This window comes from Scardinius erythrophthalmus (assembly GCF_964197995.2).
Source record: "Scardinius erythrophthalmus genome assembly, chromosome: 8".
Classification (NCBI taxonomy): Eukaryota; Metazoa; Chordata; class Actinopteri; order Cypriniformes; family Leuciscidae; genus Scardinius; species Scardinius erythrophthalmus.
In genome coordinates, this window is record NC_138228.1 from 8,532,099 (window position 1) to 8,555,052 (window position 22,954).

Consider the following 22,954-nt stretch of genomic DNA (forward strand, 5'->3'; position numbering starts at 1 on the left):
CCTTTTTTCCCTGTTGTAACTTGGCACAAAATAAACAGACAAACACTGATAAGGACAATATTTTTTTATTAGCTGTACAGCAATACATTCTCCACACCATCTTACCTTATAGGCCCTCTATATACCCTCGCAACCAAAATAAATGTCTTTATAAGGTTGGTTTTCTGACCATTGTAAAATTCAAATAGTACAGCTAGGTTAAAAAAAAAGAAAAAAAAAAGAAAAAAAGCATTAACCTAGAATTAAGAGCTTAAAAAAAGCAATTTAAATGCAATTACATGTTGGAGGAAAACTTCATTCTGAATCTGAAAACCAAATGATCAGAAATAAGGACATTGCTCTTTTGAACAAGTGACAACTTTTTACAAATATCCCATCCAAGCTTCCTCTTCTAGAAACAGCTCATATCAAAATAGCTTCCTCGAACACTCGTATTAAACTTCTTAAATTAAATGTGGTCTGAAAAACCTATTGTAAACTTTAAGTCTCCTTCCAGAATCCCATGAAATTAACAACTCGTGTGACAAACAGTTTAATATTAGGGGTGGTTTCGGGAACACGACCACATCAAAACAGATCAAAATGATTGGAGTCATGCACGTTGCTGTACCTGCCCGGTCCTGTCCCTTTTCTTCCTTTTACAAAAGCTAGAACAAAATCCAACGAGGAAGCCTATTCGTCAGGTGGGACAATATTAAAGCCACTCTCTCATAAAAACACTAAGCAACCCCTCCCCATCAAGCGAGTTGAGCGGACTCAAATGCAACGATTCAGGCTACAGAAGGACAGAAAGAAAAGGGGTTATGCAGCCTACATGATTGTTCAGGCTTTATTTTTCCATCACAAGTCATTTGAAAGCCTTCTGTGGCATGTTTCCAAACAACTACTGTTAAAAGCCATTGCCCTAGCATTCAAGGTCATCAATTCACTAGAAAAAGATTAAAATGTTCATAATAAAACGGAAAATAAAAATTATTTACAAGCAAGACTAGCCAAGATTACCTTTTTTGTACAAATTGATCAACTGCAGGGTTTTTTTTTTTTTTAACATATGGATGGATGTCATCGTCCCTGGCATGATAATTAGCCGGCTACATTTCTACGCTCCCTAACATTATCATCTGTGACCAGTGAAAGAGCACATGAGGAACAAACAGCGAATAAAGTCATCATAAATGTCAAACATTGAGAGGATTTTCTTGGACAGGGACAGTTCTTGAAAACACCCATTTCTACAGCAGTGACAGCGATTCTAGATAGCAAGGCTTGACCAGGCACAAAATTATATAGTTTCTCATATTGCCATGGTGATGTCAGATTTGAATTGACAAATGAAGACAGAAGGTTAGCTGGGTAAAGAAAAGTCTAGTTGCATGTATTATACCACATTATGTCAGAGACATTCCTGCTCTCAAAAATCATCTGGCCTCTCCAAGTACACAGCAAAAATAACTCAGCAGTTGAACTACTGCCGTGATAGAAACAGTAGAAAAGCGCAGCTTTGTGATCGTCATGAGAAGACAAAATGTAAGAACTTTAGGACATTGATAATGTGGAGTTTTATAGGAAAAGGAAGAGGAACAATGGAGTCTTTAAGAAATTTGATGCAGGACATGAGGCCTTAGCGTGGAATTAAAGGAGGTGGGGGTATGTGAGCATGTGTGTATATGTATATATATATATATATAAAATCAGGGGACACATATGGGGATGTGCATATAAGCAAGCATGTGTGATCAGCCTGTGTGTCCACACGCATCCCCAGATCACCGGTCCATCATGCTAAGGATCATTTCAGGAGTAAGATCACCGTTAGGTGCAGCTTCAGGGACAGCTAGCTGCACTGTTTCTACACCAGCCTCGACTGCCTCCACTTCCTCCACCACTGGCTGGGCAGCTACAGCCGCATCAGAGCCCTCAGGCTCCTTCTTCACAATGATGTTCTCAATGGCCCCTGTGCTTTCATCCTCCACCTGGATAATGGCAGCAGCTGCTAGGAGAAACAGAGAGGGTCATTTAGTTTAACCCTGCTAAAAGATTTTGAATGGTTTGTCTTCATACACAGACGCACACACAGTACCTGTGGTAGTTTTGGCGACAGACTTTGTAGGAGAGGCCTTGGGTGCATTCTTGGGGGGTCTGCCCCGTTTCCTCTTAACGGGAGGTTCAGCTGGTGCGGGGATGGGAACGCTGGGTGGAGCCTGTTCCACATCCATTTGTTCATCATCCAGGAGATCATCCTCTTCCTCTTCATCAATGTCATCAAGGTCAGGTTCTCCATGCTCATCTGAGATATTCAGGCGACAGTTAAAGCTCTCATAAAACCATTAAGAGTAATGATTTACACTTAGCACATAATCATACACATTTCATTCTAATAATCCACGTGTTAAAACAGGTTTAGATAACCTAGTTATCTTAATATTTCTTCAGCTACTAAAGTCACACCAGCATAGTAGCAGAACTAGAGCCAAGCTACTCACCGCTATCATCGTCGTCATCATCCTTTCTAGAGCGCATCTTCCTCTTTCGGCCACCACGAGCCCTTTTGGGTGGAGTTCCGTTCTCTCCATCAGCAGAATCCACACCAGTGCAGTTCTCTGCGTGTCTGGCCATGGTATTCTGTTAAAAGTGTTAAAAAAAAAAGTTACACCGATTACTGTATCCAATGGCACCATAAAATTCATCTGACCTCTTTGAGATGTACCATACCCTGCGAGTGAAGGTCTTGCCGCACTTGGTGCAAACAAAGGATGTGGGTACAAAGTTGGGATCATGGTAGCGCCGAAAGTGCATATCCAGGAGCTGCTTCTGTCTGAAAGTCTTCTCACACTGGCTGCAGGCGTATGGTTTCTCCCCAGTATGGGTGCGCTTGTGCATTACCATGTGACGCTCCTGTTAGGAAGGAGAAGAGTAAATTAAATAAATCAGATTTTCACACACTGCAATTAACGAATGCTTATGCTGAACAATTAAAACCATTTCATAAGCTGTCTGACCTGACGGCACGCATAGTCACACTGGTCACACTTGAAGCGTTTCTCATTTTTGTGGGATTTCTGATGCTGGATGAGAGCATAGCGCTCATGGAACACCGCATCACAGTAACGACACTTTCTGCCCTGCTCAATGTAGGAATGCTGCTTACGGAGGTGCACCCCTGCAATGGGCACAAATGAAACATTTTAACTTCAATACACCACAAGTGTGTTCCAAGCTGTCATTGCCATTAAAAAGCCCACTATAATTAGCCATTAAAACTACAAAATGAAAAAATGTATTTTACCGAGATCGCTCTTGCGAGCAATAACTGTGTCACAGTGGGGGCAGTGAAATTTTGCCACATTTTCTGTGTGCTTCTGCAGAATGTGCATCTTCATGGTACCACTCTGGGTAAAACGTGCATGACAGATATAGCACTCATAGGGCTTCTCTCCTGTAGGACAGAAAAAAGAAGTTGAAGTTGAAGTCAATTCTATTTAAATAACAGACTAAAAAAAAAATTGCCCGCAATAATTAAAGAGAAATGGTATGTGCTGCTGACCTGAGTGGGTCCTCATGTGTCTCTTCAGCTTATAGGTATCTCTGCTGGCATAGCTGCACAGACTGCACTGGAACGGACGTTCTCCAGTGTGGGAGCGAATGTGCCGCTTCAGCTTGCTAACCTGAAATGTGTCAAAGCTCAGTTAAATTCAGGCACAAAAGAGGGAATCAAAACGGGCATGCATTTTTCCATAAAATCTAATTGCGATGCTATAAGACCAACCTCTACACTAGCATAGTCACACATGGAGCACTTGAATGGTTTCTCATGAGTGTGCTTGTAGCGTCTGTGTCGCACCAGTTCTCCACTGGTGACGAAGGCCATGTCACAGTCAGTGCACTTATGTGGTCTGGTGCCTGTCAGAAAGAATAAAAGGTTGGTTCAATTTCTAATTCACACTAGACAGCCTATATTTTCCTTTCCACTAATGGATTGAAAGGAGATCATGAACCTGTGTGGGTGTTGAGATGGTTCCTCAGCAGTGTCACAGTCCTGAAGGCTCGTCCACAAAGATGGCACTTGTGAGGCCTCTCATCCGTGTGGCTCTTCATGTGGCGATCCAGATTGGAACGGCGCGGGCAGGTGTAACTGCACAGCTCACACTGGAATGTCTTCTTAACACCTGTATGCAGTGGACATAATGCAGTGATTTAGTAGACCTGGCACAGATCTAACATTGAGATTATATTTTAATATTATGCAAGACCCTGTTCATTTTGTATGCATCACACATTCTCACCTTTCTTCTTGATTTTGGTTGGTTTAGGTGGCTTCATATTACCCACAACTTTCTCAGCATTGACTTCAGAAAGCAGTCCCTCCTGCTGCTCCTCCTCAAAATCATACACAGACACGTCCATGTCTTTATCACCCTCCGTGTTGTAGCGCAGCTTGCTTTTCTTAGTCTTCTTAGCCTTTTTAACAGGGGGTGTGTAATCTGGATCTTTGGACCACGTGGGGTCTTCATTTTGGGCTTCAGTCATCTCCTCCTCCTCCTGCTGTGGAGCCTGATCCTCTTGGGCCTGGAGCTCGTCTTGCTCCACAGTTTCCACTTCTCCATTTGCACCCACCTTGACCACCTGTAAGAGAAGATATAACATTTAAATTCACCAGATAGTCAGAGCCCAACTGCATTTAAAACTGTAGTCTGTTCAAAGCAGAAATTATGGCCAACCTGGAAGCCCTCAGGCAATGGCAGGGTGTGACAGATGACTGGCTCCCCATCTTTAGGCATGGCAGTGGCATCAACCAGTGTCCCTTGCAGCTCTTCCACAGTGGCAGCAGTGACGGGGACAGCAGAAACAGGCACCTGCACTAGCTGCAGCTCTCCCAAACCCAACTGCTGCTCCTCCATGTTCACCACCTGCAGGGTGATGATCTGAGTGTCATCGACAGTTGTGACTGTGGCTTCATGGGCAGCACCAGCCACACCAACAGGTGCTCCGACAGCAGCCTCCATGACTTCGGTCTTCATCTGGAGTAGGGCAGGGTCCAGGGAGTCCATCACCATCATCTCCACACTGCTGTTGACATTAACTACACTCTCGACCAGCTGTTGCTGGGCCTCCACCACAGGCTGTCCTTCAATCTGGACTTGCTCTAACCCAGCAGCCTGCAACAATTCAGCTCCCACTTCCTCATCTTCTCTCCGCCTTTGGTATGTCTTACATTCCTTGGCCTTGAAAGCATCCCCTGCATCTTCCACCACCGCCTCAGTCGGTCCCCCTTCCATGGGTAATACCTATTGCAATTAAAAGCGAAAAAGTTAGAACGTAACACTAGATGTAAGACGTTTAAGTTTTCCTACCTGACTGCAATCTGTAGCGTTTACTTACATACACACACTGAGACAGGCTGCTATCAACCTTGCAAAAGGTGAACAAAAGGGTTGAGTTGGCACTTCCATAGGTATCCATGACTTTGGTGTTTGTATAGAGTACTGTGAGTTTACCTGCATCAAAAATGAATACTTCATCTCTCTACCCCTGCCTCCACCACTTTCTGCCTCCGATGAATGTGCTACCTGCCTCAACTCTGCTTCTTACTACCTAGCTCAACCTGTTGGGATGCAAACAAATCAATCCATCAATGTGAAAAACAAAACATACTTTCAGTTTACAGCTCTTTTTTTTCTCTTGAACACACCCCTCTTTGGGGTTAATTAATATACCTATTAATATTGTAATGCGTGTATGTATATATGTGTGTGTGTGTGTGTGTCATATATATATATATATATATATATATATATATATATATATATATATATATATATATATATATATATATATAGACACACACACACACATATATATACACACACACACTCTTCTAGATATACATGTATATACACACACACACACACACACACACACACACACATATACATATATATATATATATATATATATATATATATATATATATATATATATATATATATATATAAGTTTGTTTTCCTAACATAATAACACTTATACATAACCTCGGAAAACTTGCAACTTGAACGTGAGTTCTATCAAACCAAAACCAAGTCTTGCACTCTTGATTCGAAGCCAGAAAGCATCATCTTAACCGATTCTCGCTTCTACTTCCTTATGTTCGCGCGCATTCGGCCACCAACCCATTAAACCGACAAAATGTGTCTCACTATCCTTACCTTCACACGTTTTAAAACACCCTTATGATTTTCCACAGCAAGAGGGCATTCTGCGATGGTTAATCGTGTTTTTGTACCACTACCAGTCGGGTTGTAGAGGGAGCTCTCTACAGTTTTTATCCCTTCAGTCGTTTGTTGCTTGAGGTTAGTCTTTCAAGAGTGAGCGGTCGCACCGAGACCAACGACTGCGGCGATCCGGCTGTTTTCAGGCGATAAACGCTAGGATTCGGGGAGTGTAAGGCGAGGCTCGGTCTTGCTTATCGAAAATGGCTATCCTTATAGTTTGGCAACGGCATCTTCCTCGTTTGATTTTAACCTGCGCAACACGCTAGCATCGGCGACAGGACATTATGCTAAATCAAAGACGCAGTTATTTTTTTTATTCAACGTAGACTTAAACGCGTCATTTTGGATTTCAGGAGTGATAAGGACCAAAGAGCGAACAGAGGCCATCGTAATGGGACTTTATTATTGCCGAACCGGGTCAATGTTTCATCGTCTCGGGTTTGAATTTAACTGCTCTAGGAGGGGCGCGAACAGGGCTATAGGCGCGAGCTAAAATATGTTTCACGGCTTAAAATAGTAGATATTACGTGTAAAACTTCGCGGATTTGACGTTTGTGTATTTAGGTGCTTGTTCTAAACTGATTGGTCCATGTATGGTTGGAAATTGGTTAACTTTAAGAGGCATATTAGCTGGTTGGCTAAGTGCGCGTGCAGAAACGGCGGGTTTCTAAAGACAGGAAACAAAGAGAAGAAACAGAAAATGGACGCCTGGCCTAAAGATTGAAGCAAACATCCTGGCGTTAAATAATGGCATCGTGGTGAAATGCCGTCTGATATAGTCTTAATAGTGCTTAATAATCAGGCTGAAGCCCGAACTTCTGGGTTATAAATGTTTTTTGCTAAATTTTCGATAACGATAGAGGGAGACAAACACCCCCCGCCAGCCGCCTGCACTGGGAGCCCCATCGTGACACCTAGAGGCCGATTAAAGCTCCTGCAAAACTCCCCCCTTTCGGAAAAGTAGCGCTGTTTTACCTGCGTTTGGTGATTTGCTCTCGCGTTGAATTCGACAGAAAGCCCAGGGTTTGTTCTTCCTTTAGGACGAGACGGAGTAATACTGCGTCCTTCACCTCCGGCGGTTTTAATCCTCTCCCGCTTTTGCAGAGTAGGCTCCGCACAAAATGGCGGCCCTTAGCGGCTGTTGCGCACGCGCGTCACGCAGGGGGGCGGTGGCGAGGGGGAGGGCTGTAAACAAAAGCAGTGTGCGGATTGGCCGTGTGGGGCGCTACTTTTGAATTACGGGATGTGGGCTTTTTTTAGACGTTAAGTCAAATTTGTATCAAAGTATGTTTAACGTTGCAGTATCTGATCCTCTTATTACAATATAAGAAGGTATTAGAAGAGAATAGAATAGATTAACTGTGTTCCCACACTCCCAAATTGGAAATATCAGTGTGAAAGCCTATACAATTTAAATGAAAATGAAAGTGGTTTTTTTTATAGTATACAGTATATATAAAACACAGACACACACACTATATATATATATATATATATATATATATATATATATATATATATATATATATATATATATATATATATATATATATATATATATATATATATATAGTGTGATAAATATAGATATATATCACCAAGTGTGGGAACCCTGGTTTAATCAATACACTATTGATATTTGACTCCTCTGTAATGTAATACTGTTTTGATTGATGTTGATTCCTTTATTATTGAATTAATCTATTTGCGCATACATGTAGAAATGCTCAAAATATGTAATCCCTTTATTTTATAATTTTCTTTGTGACAAAGTACAGATAACAAATTTGTCAATAAAGGCAAATCAGGCAAGTTTTAGTGTTCATAATTTTAATAGTTTCCTTTACCGTTGATGTCAACAATATCCTTGTCAGACAATATACATATTTAGAGTAAATAAAAAAAATCAAAAGTAAATCAGTTATTTAATGCTGCACAATCTGTAGATAATAATGAAAAATATATTTAAATCTGTTCTGCAGTTTGCAATCCTAAACCGCAGTCTTGAGTTTTAAATAAAGTCTATCTATCTCATTCTCTTGCTCCCCATACTAATTTGAGGCACTTATACACTGAAGAGGCGTTCTTTGTCATATTGAAGCCTGAAACAGATTGAACTAGAAAATAATGTTATTTAAAAACAAATGAACCTTCCCTGGTTTCAACTCAGAACCTTTCAGTCTAGCAGCACTGGAGAAATGCTCTGAGTCAAGCATGATCTATGGCCACTCTGAAGATCACAAGCACAGAGAGGTTGTCGGAACCTATTTCAAAAAGGCAATATTCACCACTGTTAACAGCTTTCACTCCATAATAATGATGACATCTTTAAGAATGAATAAAAAAAATGAACAGCTTCACCACTTTTACAGCAGATATTACATTGCCAGTGGCTTAAATGTGAAGTGCATGGTGAATCAAATCAGATCTGCATTTGCTATTGAGCATTTAAACATTTAAACTAAATTACAACACAAAACATTTACACTTCCAATGGGATATAGATATATATTCTGTATCAGTAAAGAATATGACAGTATGGAATGGCACTGTTACACTTTTATGGCAACAAAGTCCCTATGAAAGTTTGGGATTAATAAGGAAATATTTTCCAAGATCCCCATCCTACTTTCTGAGGTGTGACCTCAGCTATCAACATACATTCTCCAATCAATATGTACACACACACATAAGCACTCTTCACAAAGTGGTCAATCATATTCTCCATGTACTCTGCAGCTAGTCACTGCCTTCTTGCATCAATAAAGTGAAAATATCACTTTATCTCTTGTCACTATCAGTCATCACTTGTATTGCTGACTAGGGTCCAGCTTCATTCCATGAATCATGAAGGCAACACCACTGTGCCGAAACTTAAGGCAGCAAAACATTGTTTATAAACCCACACCCACCTATGTATCTTACCTCATCACTTTACAGTAGTTCATCTTAGGCCATGTCCAAAATATGAATAACATACAGACCGACATACAAGTCCTCTTGTCTAATGATTGTAAAACATTCGTCCATGTCTTTGAGGACAATGCTGACACGCTATCTGTAAGAGTGTGATCACGCTGATTTGTGTCATTTAAAACGGTTTGATAGTAGTGTGCATTTAATAGTTTGTAATTGGCATGATCGTGACAGTGAGGATACTGAGACGCAAGTACATTGTTTTCAACAAGTATCGGCCAGTTGATTGTGTTAGAAAGCCGTACTGGCCATACTGCCGGGTGCAAAAAGGCGGGACATTCCATCTTGTGAGGACTCAAGGTGTCGATGGGCCATCTTCCCCTCCTCACCTGCAATTAAAACAAATGAAATGGAAATAAGATACATTGTCCTCCTCTTGAAAATTACAATACCTTTTGACTACATTTTTGTTGGTATTTAATCGGAAAATCATGATCGCAAATTATGTTCATAAATTGTTCAACAAATTATGTTGCAAAACTTTACCTATTTTTAAAACTATGAGAATGTATTTTCTGGACCTGGAATGAAATTCTGATCTTTCCAGTTTTTCCATGGCTCCACTTTTGGAACACATTATTTCACATTTGCAGCTGATCCATGCTTTCAGTTTCATTACTGATCTTTCCTTTACCAGTCCATTTTCGGTTGTTTAGTTCATTCACTGCTTACCTAGCACAAGCAGAGCTTGTTTGGCAGCATCCCTCACATCCTCTTTATCTGTCCGGCACAGATACACCAGCTGCTCGATGCTCTCTTTGGCCTGTGATGCACAAACACAGACAGACACTTTCCTTAAAGTCCTCCACCAACACTGAGGTGTGATGCTGCATACAATCTGATTCCCACTCAAATCATTACAGCACATCTAACCACCAGGTTCTTGAAGTTATGCAAGCATATATATAAACAGCGTAGGAAAAAAGTAAATGTTGATTGAGTGGCACTGAGTTATTGAGGAGAGATGTTAAGCCGTGCATGAACTGACCTTCAGACATGCGAGTGCTTTACATCCACACACTCGCGTCTCAACGCCTTCATCCTCCAGCAACTCTAGACAGCTCACCAGCGCCTGAGACAGAACAATAATGAGAGACACAGAGAGGATTCAATCTAAACCCTTTCTGAATAACAAAGCAGTAAAACTTTTACTTTGCATTTAATGGTGATGATTAGGGATGCACAAATATTAACATTCTGGCCAATACCAACGCCCATTATTGTTTTCATGTTATGGGGGATAACTGATAAATGGTCAGTATTAAAATTACTTATTATACTGTTTTGCCTAAAACATTAAATAATACAATAAAAATATAACACTAAAATCTATCATTTTAAATGCTACTAGTAAATTTAGGCATCACAACATTATGTACAATGCAGTACAGTATGAAAAATGCATATTCTTTCTGAAATTTTCTAAAGATTACATTTAACAGTGCAAAATTATTAGTGTTTTTTAAGATTAACTTTAAGTGAGCATTAGACAATGTTATTTTAGTATCACTGATGTACAACTATAGTGTTTTTTACTTTTATGTTTCCTGTTTTAATTTAATTTTAAAGTTTTAGTAATTTTGTTGTGTGTTTATGTAGTTTTAGTTATTTTAGTACTTAAACTATACAAACGTGAGGAAAAATTGCCTTTGCAACTAGCTGAAATAAAATTTTATTTATTATTATTATTTATTTAATTATTTTTAGTAACAGTAGTTTAAAATAAAATAAATACATAAATACCTTAAAATAAATAAATAAAGTTTGGAGACATTTTGCAGAATTAATGTTTCTCATGATCTTAAAAACCATGTGATCTCATAGCTTATACTTAAACTCTGGATATTGCTTTTGTAGAAAAGTATTTTATTTTTAATTTGAGCCTATACTTTATTATGTTTTTAAAAAAGTAAATAGACATTACAAACAAGTGGAACATGGATAAATAACCATGGATGTGCAAGTTCCTGAAGTTCATTTGACCTGCAAATCTGTTGAAATATTCACCTCCAAAAGCACAAACAGAGAGTTTTTGCAGGAGGATGGTTAAGTGCACTTCTTACCCTCTCCCTGTGGCGGGTTTGTTCCGCTAGACTCCGCAGCAGGGAACTGGCAGCACTGCACACTTTCCCCCTCGGGTCCCTCAGCAGCAGACTGACTGCCCGCAAGCCCTCCCTCTTTAGACTACACTCTGGAGGCTTCTTCAAAGATTTTACCAGAACATCTTGATCTCCAGACTGCAGGCATTGAACTAGCCACACTGCAGGAGAAGGAGAACGAAAGAGAGACATGGATGAAACAGATACACTGCAGAGAAAACATGAGGCGGGGGAGGAGTGGAAAGATGCACAGAGAAACCACATCGACAGAGAGGATGAATGGGGGTGTAGGGAGTGGTTGATACCACTCCAGATGCTTTGCAGATCACTCTTGCTAATGACTGTTATAGTCCATTAACACTTAAGAGCGCTCACAATTCACAACAATCTGCAGCAACATACAGCAGTGACAAAAACATTGCTCATTTTCAATGAAAGATCTCAATTTGTAATGAATTGGATTTCGCATTCAATCCCAATTAACACTGAACAGCACTCACTCAAGTCTTGTTACACTGACAGTTATTTTAATGCTGGAGGTCCCAAATGGCTGTACTGTTGGTCAAATAAGGTGTTTTTGCTGCTGAATGCCGTAACATCATTGGTGAGCTGTAAACTAGTTTTTAAAAAACTACCCCCTGGCTTCAGCTTAGTCCCAGACTAAAATGCATGTTTGAGCTGTTTTAACTAAAAGCAACTTGCACTGACATATCTTAAACATGTCTCAAGATGCACACCAGGAAAGTTTTTTTCTAAGGCACATTTATTAAAGCTACTTAAATTTCCTTATTGAACTAAGGCCTAATCCTGGCTTAATATAAGCCCTCTCTGTGAAACCAGGCCCAAGTAAAATAAGATGTAATTCTATTTTGAAAACAAATCCGCTTTGCCACTAAAAATAAATAATCTGGAGGGAAAATAGTTTGCATATTGTTTGTGATTTTTAGCGCAATTTTCCAACGGACAAAATTGCGATTGTTAACTCATGATTTCTGTTCTGTCTGTGCGCACCAATCTTGCACTTCTATCTCCTCCTCAACCAGACCACCTAGAGACTTCGGAGGTTTTCGGCATTATGTTAAGGAAGGTCTAATCTCGGGAACGCACACAAAAAAAAAAAAAAAAAAAAAAAACATAAAAAGATTTACTATCTCTTAGTGTTGTGATCCCATGACGTCAGAAAATTGTGCTAAAACACTCACTGAGTTTTTATTACTTGTTTTTTTTACCTATTTGGCAAATAGTGTTCTGTTTTTAAAGGACCATCTTTAAAATATATTGTTAGATTTATGCTTAATTATAAAACTGTACATGCCATTAAAAAATAAATCTTGATTTACTCTGTTTAAAATAAAATGGGGTTGGTAAGCTTTTTTATGTTTATATGCTCACCAAGGCTGCATTTATTTGATCAAAATTACAGTAAAAACAGTAATATTGTGATATACTATTACAATTTTTTCTATTTTAATGTGACCCTATTATGCTTCATGCAGTGTGTAATATAGCTGTTTGTGAATGTAAAAGTCTGCAAAGTGCACGAAAAATAAAGTTATTCAGACCAATCAGAGCAGAGTAGGCTGGCAGAAAGGAGGGGTTTAGAGAAACTGAATCTTCGAACGAACTGTTTTCAGACTCTTTGAGAAATGAGGTAATGTGCAAAGTATTTTAAGAGAAAATTAAAGTGTTTTTTGACCTCCAAAACAAAATACAGTAAAAACAGTAAAATTGTGAAATATCATTACTATTTAAAATAGCTGTTTTCTGTTTTAATATATTTTAAAATGTAAGTGATGCAATTTTCAGCATCATTACTCCAGTCTTTACTATCACATGATCATTCAGAAATCATTCTAATATGCTGATTTGGAGCTCAAGCAATATTTCTTAGTATTACCAATGTTAAAACAAGTTTATTTCAAGATACTTTGATGAATAGAAAGTTCAAAAGAGCAGCATTTATTTACTCATACTTTTGATCAATTGAATGTGTCCTTGCTGAATAAAAGTATAATAAAAATAAAATTATATGTATTAAGTAAAATTATTTAAAATTATATATAATAAAAGTAAATTCACTTTAGAAAACTTTAGACTCCAAACTTTTGTGAACTGTAGCACAAGATTCTCTGAAATCTATTTGAGAAGCAAAATTGTGTATTTTCTTTTAAGGATGTTTAAATTTTTTATTGGTCGATTTGTCGCTGCAAATTAATGTCTATGTACACAGGCCTTCATCTGGCCCTCAAATGTACCTTCTTCAGCCAGCTCAAGAATGTGTGTGTCCAAGTCATTCACCCCCTCTGCTTCCAGGTAGCTCCAAAACTGGAAGAGGGTGAGAGTCTCTTTGGACGCACCTCCTGCACGCCTGGGCAGCTTCCTCTCCAGGATCCGCTCCAGCAGGCGAAGAAACACTAACACACACACACATAAGTTCAGTGTAACAGAGCGTCAAAAGACAATCTGATTAGGCCAACTGAAATTTAGCCTATGGTCTCATCAGCAGGAGATTAAATACTTCCAGTAGATACAATACAGGAAGTTATAGTTAAGGTTGTAATTTATGTTGATTAATGGATTGAAGTCAAGTCAAGTCAAGTTTATTTATATAGCGCTTTTCACAACACAGGTTGTATCAAAGCAGCTTCACAGTAATAAATTAGAACAATACATCAATGTTTGTTTCTAGTGGAACGTCTACGTTCGGTAATGCTGATCAATAGTATCGTTGATTGATTAATTCAATTAAATATCCCCAAATATCCCCAACTGAGCAAGCCAAAGGCAACAGTGGCAAGGAACCGAAAAACTCCATCAGGTGACCTAATGGAGAAAAAAAAAAAAACCTTGGGAGAACCCGGGCTCAGTCGGGGGCCAGTTCTCCTCTGGCGTTTATGAACTAGAGGTCGGATTTAACTGTAGGATTAAAAGTATTATATGAATGCCTGGCTGAAGAGATGCGTCTTTAATCTAGTTTTAAACTGGGAGAGCGAGTCTGAGCAACGAACAGTATCCGGAAGACTATTCCAGAGTTTTGGTGCTAAATGTGAAAATGCTCTCCCTCCTTTGGTGGATCTGGATATCCTAGGTATGACCAAAAGCCTCGAATTTAGTGACCTTAAAGAGCGCGATGGATTATAGGGCGATAGAAGATCGGTTAAATAGACTGGAGCTAAGCCGTTTAGGGCTTTATAAGTCAGTAGCAATACCTTGTAATTAATACGGGACTTTATAGGTAACCAATGTAGGGATGATAAAATCGGTGTTATATGATCATATTTTCTTGATCTAGTTAGAACTCTAGCGGCGGCATTTTGGACTAACTGTAGCTTGTTTATTAAGGATGCAGGACAACCGGCTAATAACGCATTACAGTAATCTAGTCTCGAGGTCATGAATGCATGAACTAACTTTTCTGCGTCAGAAACTGATAGCATATTACGTAGCTTAGCAATGTTTCTAAGGTGGAAAAAGGCTGTTCTTGTAACATATGAAATATGATTTTCAAAAGACAGGTTGCAGTCTAATATAACACCCAGGTCTTTTACTGTAGAGGATGAAGTAACAGGACATCCTACTATGTTAAAGTTGTATTGTGAGAGGTTTTGTGGGTGGTTTTTTGAACCGATAAGTAGTACCTCTGTCTTGTCTGGATTTAATAAAAGAAAATTATGCGTCATCCAATCTTTTATATCTTTAACACACTCTGTCAATTTGGATAATTTAGCGTTTTCATCTGGCCGTGATGAAATATAGATTTGAGTGTCATCAGCATAACAATGGAAACTAATTCCATGTTTCCTTATAATATTTCCAAGTGGTAGCATATATATTGAGAATAATAGAGGGCCTAACACAGATCCCTGCGGCACTCCATAGTTTACTGGAGTTATGATAGATTTTTCTCCATTTAAATAAACAAAATGGTAGCGGTCAGATAAATACGATCTAAACCAGCTTAATGCTTGTCCTTGAACACCAGTATAATTGAACAGCTATTTCAATTTAGAAACCAATCAGCCAATTACTCATTTCCAGTGCTTGTTCATGCATTAATACACTACAGCCACACACATACCTGTGTCTGTGAAGCCGACTCCTCTCTCTGGGAGTCTGCTGGCGTAAGCATCGCTGAGCGCCTGTAAGAAGGCCTCTGTGGAGGTGCTGTACACACTGCAGCCATCCGTGCACTGCCGCCATAGCAACACAGCCCCTTGGCACTGATCTAACTGAGGAACAACTGCTCCGACAAACAAAGAGAATGTCAGAAAAAGGTGGTTGTGAGGAAAAAATACTGACAAATACGTGAAATAACATTCTGTTGTATAATGTAAGATCTGTGACACATGACAAACAATGTATGAACATTTGCACAGAAATAAGAGTACATAGTTGAGATACAAAGGAAGCACCACAGAGAGAAAACTGAGGTAAAGTAGTAATATAACGGTTTCATTTAAAAACCTGCGAGACTCACCCTCCTCTGGTTGGATGACTCCGCCCCTTGAGTCTTTCACAACCCATCGTATGAGCTCGAGGACTCTCGCCTCCCTGAGAAGTCGGTCCAGAGCGTACATCTCCCCACAGCGCAGAGGCCCGAATGTGCCTAACCTCTGTTTTACAAAAACAAAACACAGAGTATGAATACAGGCGCTCAGACACAGTGAAAACACTTCAAACATAAACATTCCCAGTGTTAACAGTAGTAATTATATATATAATACTAAGAACCGTCTTCAATTTAATATATGTGCTAATTAATCTCCAATTAATCACACACACACACCTACACATTTAGACTCTCAAAATGTTAATTTAAGACTTTTTTTACTTTAGACATCCTTTATAATTATAGAAATTATTATTATTATTATTATTGAAGATTATTTATTCAATAAGTGAATTCAAGAAGAACATTAATACTTATGTGGGTTATAATGTATTTACACTTATGCTTAACACAATAGAAACAAAACAGAATTCTGCACACATTCCGATTATTCTCATATATGTGTAACCAAATGTCCATATGAAGTACAGTAACTGACCAGTAGCTGTGAGCTGCAGTTCTTCAGATGAACCAGCAGGGTGTGATCTAGAGCCGGGCAGCCCGTGCTTAGAGGACCGGAGGGAGTGTCCCAACATCGCGCCTCACAGCCCTCATCCTCTCCTGCGCTCTCCACAGCCGCTGGACGCTCTTCTGTGCTGTATCAGTCAAAACATACACAAGAACAAACACACGTCAAACAAGAGAAGAAAAATGGCAAAAACATTTTCAGGAAAAGAATAAAGAGACTGCTATAGATAAAGTTGTGAAGTCATACGTTCAAACTAACGGTTGTCTTTCAAGGCACTGGGTGGCAGTAGTGTCATGTAGCATTATACAAGCAATGTATTTTGATGAAAAACCTCGGTTGAACTTGGTTTCTTTCTCTTTTTTTTTTTTTTTTTTTACTTTAAAATACCCCTTGACATCAGAAAGGTGAGACATTTCTTAAGTTCTGACCTGTCTGTCACACTCTGCTTCTCGCCATCCTCCTCCTCCTCTTCTTCTAAGTCTGATGTATTGAGGAAGTCAAAGCTTCCAAGAGCCGTCTCAACCGTCAAACTGACACTGGATGAGCGACTGCGACTTCGTACCTGCAGATACACACATTTGCAAACTATAAATCTTGTTAGTTTTATAAATAGGCCTAATTAAAAACTCTTAAAGTGTAAAATGTTTCAAAAGCTCATTAAAAAATACAAATTAAATTATTATTATTAGTTAAAAGAAGCCCCAGATTTTAAAGGGGTAATTCACCCCCCAAAAAATGTTTTGTCATAATTTACGCAGTTGACGGCAGACATTGACTTCCATAGTACATTTTTCCTACAATGGAAGTCAATGGGCCAACATTCTTTAAAATGTATTTTTTGTGTTCAGCAGAAGAAAGAAACTCATACAGGTTTGGTACAACCTGAGGGTGAGTAAATGACAAAATTTTCATTTTTGGGTGAAATATCTTTTTAAGGCCTAAAGTTCTAGGCTGAATTGTTGATTACGTGATATTATTGTCAGTTACCACAGTGAAAATTCAAGCAAAAATCATGTTTACAGAAATGCATTTCCAATTGAAGTCTATTGGGGCAAGGCACTGCACAGGGTTATGTTAAATACACACAGTTTCAAAAATATTGGCAGATATTGTGAACATAAGGCTTGTATGATAGAATCGCAAACTAACTTTGTCTCTGCAAGTTACAGGTACATCCAATCTGCACATTTTTTTATGTTAAACTCTTCCAAATACCTTGAGCAATATACTTCTATTGAAAGTGCAATACTGCAATTACAGTGTTTTTTTAATTTTTTTATATCTGTTAATCAACAACATGACAGTCAGTGTCAATAGAGCTTAACTTGTAAAACCTGGAACATTCATAAGGCCAATTCTGGAAAGAGACACATTGTGTTTAGTCTATGACTAAGGTAAGATGTGCCGGGAAAACCTCCTCTGTAGACACAGGATGAAGCGGTTAACAGTGAAAGCAAGGGGCATGTCTTTGATGAACTCTATTGTTTTACAGAAGAAGACCAAAGCCTCTGAACCCAAACCCGGATCTGAGACTTTGATGGTTATCGTGAGTCATGGATACAAGGAACACCCAAAGTCTTCTGGACCCGACACATGGAGAATCTAACATCTCAGTCAGCCAGGAAGAGCTACACCCTAAGAGGCCATTCACAAAGAATGTTTTTTTTTTCAGTCCACTGCGCTACTTTTCCACTGTTTTTCAATGCAAACGCACTAGACGGACTTGTTTAACAGTTGCACACGTCTTTTGCAGCATCTCGTGCATGACGGAGCGCTCTAAACACGTTAAAATAAGTTAAACTTTTTAAAAACACATCTGAGTCCAGACCTTGCGTTTTTCTGCTCCACTGACCTGCATTTTGCGTTTTTAACAGCAAATATACGTTCTGTGTGAATGACCCCTAAATCTGTGAAGCTCCACTGCATGATGGAAAGGACAGAGGTTAAAGCAAATTAGTCTTCATTTTCAACCTCCTTGACCTTCTCCATCTCATAAAAGGTTTCAAATGTCGATCAATATATCGATCTTCTAGATATCTGTCGAAGATGCATTGTGATCGGATCTCAGAGTAATGTTAATGCAATCTAGCCATCATATCTGCATTCACAGGTCAATGTTACACAAAACAGCGCTCACTATAATGTAGCAGGTTTTTTTGCGTGACAATCAAGGGCGGAGTAGATCGCAGTAAGTTTGCTTTCGCACCTGAAAGTTGCACAGCCGTTTATTGTCTGTAAATGATGCGCAATTTTTCAACTACATCTGGCCCATATTTTGGACCCATAAGTCTAACATGCAATGTATTATTTTTTGAAACCTCCCCCTCATTTTATGAGATTTGAAATGTGTAGCCATAGCCAAACGACTGAAATGGTCTTTAAAAGAAACCCCACCACTTCAAGTCGACATTTTCCATTATAGACTTGTTTTAAATATTGCGATGGAAACAGATATCTGAAAATTTATCCAGATACAGAAGCCACTAGTTGCTGACAAGTGAAAACTCACCTTATTCTGATTGGCTGATGATACGAACTGCTTGATCAGATCACAGTGATCGCATGTTAATGCCAAATGTAAATGCAATCTAAGTTTAAATAAATTAAATAATAAAGTATTTATCATATTTTGTATATAACATATTTTTCATACAACTTAAATACACGTGACTGTACATATCATAAGCATTATTAAAATAATGAATATATTTTTGAAGCTAAAAATTATTTATATAAAATAAAAAAATTAAGAATAAAAAATTTGGTTGCATTGCATTACTTGGTGAACAATTTTCTCTGTAATTGTCTCTGTAAAAAAAACTGACTCCAAACTGACTCCAAACCACAACAACAAACCCACAAACAGTAAAAAAAAGTTGCAGCACTCACTGTTAGCGCCTCCTCCAACAGCTTCAGCTCTTGCTCTAAGACCTGCAGTTCTGGGAACTGGCCTCTGTAGTCATCAAGCGAGGACAAAACGCCACTAAGGGCCTCTTCCACGCTGCTGTCTGCTGATTGTTCCTCCAAACCACCCATGGGTCTGATGTCTACTAAAGAACCAGATTTCTCTGCCAGCAGGTCGCCTGTTTGTGTCTTTGTGAGGTGTGGCTCACAAGAGGAACCAGTCCTAGGAACACCATTGTCCATCTGCTGGGACAAAGCAATAGCACTGGAGGAAGAGTCTTTGTCTCCACAGGTGGGCTTAGACGTGAGCTCTCTAGCTTTTACAGCTGAGTCACAAGCTGTTGTTTCTGCAGGAGAGCGACTTTCTGAACAGTTCAGTGGCTCAGTGGGACAGGATGGCTCACTTGTGGAGGGATCAGGAAAGGGACAGATCTCCTGAGTGTCTGGTACTACAAAACATGGTTCTGCTCGGTGGGGCATATCCATGGCAATGTCACTTACAAATACCGAAGAGACCTTCGAAGTTACTTCAGTGGCCTCCACAGATTCCAAAGCCAGTCTGTCTATCGAAACACCATCTGCGCTGTTCTCGCTGATATGGCTAAGTGAGCGAGAATAGCTGGGATGGCCATTGGGCACTTCCTGTTTTACAGGAGCCTCAGTGGTGACTGTTATGGAGGCTGCTGGTTTCTTCAGATCCTCCTCTTCTTCCTCCTCCTCCTCTTCTTTCTGATTGGCCAGGCGGGTGGGAGTAGAGGTCGCTGATTCGCGGGGTGCAAATGAGATTTCAATGGCAGGAGGAGCAGTTTGTACCTCAGGCTGTACTAAGTTCTTGTGTGCGTGACGCATTCCCAAGGAAAGCTGAGGACTGGAGGAATCATCTGAGGATTCAGAGGAGTTTGACCAAGCCGTTCCGTTCTCCATCTCTTCTTGCCTCCTCAACATATTCTAGCGGGGAAGAAATAGATTATGAAGATGAAAACAAATGATTATGATAATTTAAATAAAGACCCTTTCACATGACTCACGTTAATGTTTCTCTAAATACACTGAGTTGTAAAGACAATGCTTGACACACAGAGCCGGTCAAAAGGGGTTGGAAAGATTTTGTAATGTTTTTAAAAGACCGTCTGACAGTCTTTTATGACCAACAAGGCTGCATTTATTTGATCAAAACTAGGGTAAAACTAATAATGTGAAATGATTACAATTTAAAATAACTTATCTATTTGAATATATTTTAAAATGTAATTCATTCCTGTAATTCAAAGCTGAATTTTCAGCATCATTACTCCAGTCTTGAGTGTCACATGGTCCTTCAGAAATCGTTCTAATATGCTGATTTAGTGCTGTATATGCTGATAATGGAAGTGTAATACTTTTTTCCATGATTCTTTGATGAATAGAAGTTTCAAAAGAAAATTATTTATTTGGAATAGAAATCTTTTGTGTGCAATAAATCCTCGTGAATTTAAACAATTATTTCTTAAATCTTACTGACCCCAAACTTTTGAATAATCATGATGTTATACACATTAGATATTTCTATTACAAATAAATACTAAGCAGAAGAATGAAATTGATCTTAAATGGTCAATATAGCAGTCTTTCAGTTAAAGGACACAAATGCCTTACTGATACAGCTTGTACTTTTAACAAGTTAAACCTAAAAACAAATCATAATGAGCAAAAAAAATTGTAAATTTTAAATATTTTGTTGACAGTTTTCTTTCTAGATTTCTGTCTTTCCTTATTTAAGTGTGTGACTATTGCCTATAGAAAATAGTCTAGGGGCAAAGATGTTGCAAAGATGACCACAGAGTGAACTGACTTGTCTTAAAGAGACTTTTTATGTAATAAAATAGTAAAAATATTAAATAAATAAAAAGCCCTGATGGAGTCATGTGAAAGTTCATATACTACTATATGGTGAGACATTCTGCTAAAATAACACGACGACTATGAGCAGACAGCAGGCTAGTTTGTGGAGGGAGGTGACAATACAACAGGATGATAGGAGTATGTTCTTCGTCACTCAGCATTAGCGTGTATATTTGGACACGGAGGAGCTTCATTATAGTGGAGAGCAGACTGGCGTCAGGCCCAGTGAGCTAAAACACTCCCTGCTCCCTCTAATTAACTTCTGCTGAAGCTGCTCCCTGCCTCGCTGGGCTAATGTGACCACCCTTCAAAACAATAACAGCATCAATGAATGCATTATTGATGGCTGTAGATGCTACTATTGTCACTCACAGTCAGACAGACAACAAATAACATGCACAAGGATCCTATTTGCTCTATTTCATTAAAGACAACTGACAGTAACTACAGGACACAGTGGAAATCATCACACCAAAAACTATAATTTCTTAGATGGCAGATACTACTCGTTACTAGAAAAACCATACAAACCTGTTTTAGTCACATCTAGGGATGTGCCCGAAGCCGAATAATGTGTTCGGAACGGAAATGACACATTCTACGAAGCCCCTAAAAGGGACATGGTGATGGGGAAGAAATATGAGATGGGAGGAAAAAATATATTTCAATGCTTTTGCGTCCTCTCGCAAATATATATTTTGATAATTATGTTGTATATAATTTGTGGGGATCAGGGAGCTGCTATCAATATGCAGAGTATTGAAATCGCTTTTGAATGTGTGCTTGCTTTTTGCTTTCGCTTTCCAATTCGCGATCACTTATACTCTGTGTATGGGGAAGGATGGTACTGACCCCACATTTAACAAGTTAAGATATTTGTCAATGACACTCAGGATCTGTTGCGCACCAAATCCTCCGCCATCGTCCTGTCAGTCATCTCTCTCTTCACGTGATAAGTGAAATCTGATGTAGTGTAATGTAACCGACTTCAGCAGCAAGCCTAACCATGTCCCTTTAGGGGCTACGTAGAATGCGTAATTCATTTTCCATGCCTTTCCGAATTCAGATTTGGGCTTCGGGCACATCCCTAGTCACCCCTTTTTAGCTAACTACCGACTACTATGTAAAGCTATACAACTAGCGCTACAGACCGACCACACTTACATGGCTGGAAAGCAGAGAGGTTCCCAGGCGGACAGAGGTGACGTCGCTGCACGAGCAGCTCTGAGTCAGTTTCTCTGTCAATGAGTCTCTGAACACGTCCAGTAAGGACCAGCGCTGTTTGGATATCATGCTCCCTGGGGCGGTCTGCATGCAGTCAGCGGGAGAGCATGAGCATTTTGTGCAGGCTAAAGCTATATCACTTTTGGCCCAAGGTAATCTGACCCAGTAAACTATGAGTCTGGCCTAGCCAAACTTCTTCCATTTCATCAAACTCATCTGAGCTGATCTGAAATGGAGACATTATGTTACTGTGACCTCGTGAGATCAAGATGCTTCTGAGAAATGACTACCATTAAGTCTATGTGAAGCCTTAATTTAAATCTTAAGAGGGTCTGGAGAACTGAGAACCTCCATTAGGAAGGGAAGGGAGAAGAATGGCATATCGACATTATGGTGGTATGCACTTAGAAGAAATGTTTTGTTTGAATCAATTGAGATCAAATGAATCTCCCTGGAGTATAACAGAAGCAAAGTAGATACACAGAGCGGTCCAAAAGTCTGAGGCCATACTGAAAATATTGGG

General features: G+C 39.2%; 2 protein-coding genes across 13 annotated transcripts in view; both read right to left on the reverse strand.

Annotated features, from left to right (window-relative positions):
* Nucleotides 1–47: 47 nt before the first annotated feature.
* On the reverse strand, nt 48–7,429 carry ctcf (CCCTC-binding factor (zinc finger protein)). Of its 9 annotated transcripts, none has more exons than XM_081373285.1 (14): nt 7,245–7,380; nt 5,496–5,602; nt 5,380–5,409; nt 4,719–5,285; nt 4,284–4,623; nt 3,996–4,166; nt 3,767–3,900; nt 3,545–3,665; nt 3,287–3,436; nt 3,000–3,160; nt 2,713–2,895; nt 2,484–2,622; nt 2,081–2,287; nt 48–1,990 (listed from the first exon to the last, which is right to left on the reverse strand). In XM_081373285.1, the coding sequence occupies exons 2-14, from the start codon at nt 5,517–5,519 to the stop codon at nt 1,767–1,769; spliced, it is 2,451 nt and encodes an 816-aa protein (XP_081229411.1). In that variant the 5' UTR covers nt 5,520–5,602; nt 7,245–7,380; the 3' UTR covers nt 48–1,766. The 9 variants fall into 9 exon arrangements, with proteins under 9 accessions (XP_081229411.1, XP_081229414.1, XP_081229415.1 ...); XM_081373283.1 differs by having other exon boundaries at nt 57–1,993; XM_081373284.1 differs by lacking the exon at nt 7,245–7,380 and adding an exon at nt 6,204–6,984 and having other exon boundaries at nt 57–1,993.
* A 565-nt stretch (nt 7,430–7,994) lies between these two features.
* Nucleotides 7,995–22,954, reverse strand: part of ripor1 (RHO family interacting cell polarization regulator 1) — a 74,556-nt gene continuing 59,596 nt past the window's right edge. For all 4 annotated transcript variants that reach the window (XM_081373039.1, XM_081373038.1, XM_081373040.1 and 1 more), the window contains exons 13-22: nt 19,312–20,274; nt 16,851–16,984; nt 16,393–16,549; nt 15,822–15,957; nt 15,423–15,584; nt 13,600–13,758; nt 11,309–11,505; nt 10,234–10,317; nt 9,918–10,008; nt 7,995–9,574 (exon numbers count right to left, since the gene is read on the reverse strand). In XM_081373039.1, the coding sequence (XP_081229165.1) occupies nt 9,477–9,574; nt 9,918–10,008; nt 10,234–10,317; nt 11,309–11,505; nt 13,600–13,758; nt 15,423–15,584; nt 15,822–15,957; nt 16,393–16,549; nt 16,851–16,984; nt 19,312–20,274 (2,181 nt within the window). In that variant the 3' untranslated portion in view covers nt 7,995–9,476. The remainder of the gene's footprint in view (nt 9,575–9,917; nt 10,009–10,233; nt 10,318–11,308; nt 11,506–13,599; nt 13,759–15,422; nt 15,585–15,821; nt 15,958–16,392; nt 16,550–16,850; nt 16,985–19,311; nt 20,275–22,954) is intronic.

Coding starts and splice junctions, on each gene's coding strand:
- ctcf (XM_081373281.1), bottom strand. CDS start 5,460: ATGGATACCTATGGAAGTGCCAACTCAACCCTTTTGTTCACCTTTTGC. Junction 5,286..5,379: donor GCCTGTCTCAGTGTGTGTAT/GTAAGTAAACGC, acceptor TAATTGCAATAG/GTATTACCCATGGAAGGGGG. Junction 1,994..2,080: donor TGTCGCCAAAACTACCACAG/GTACTGTGTGTG, acceptor TGTTTCTCCTAG/CAGCTGCTGCCATTATCCAG.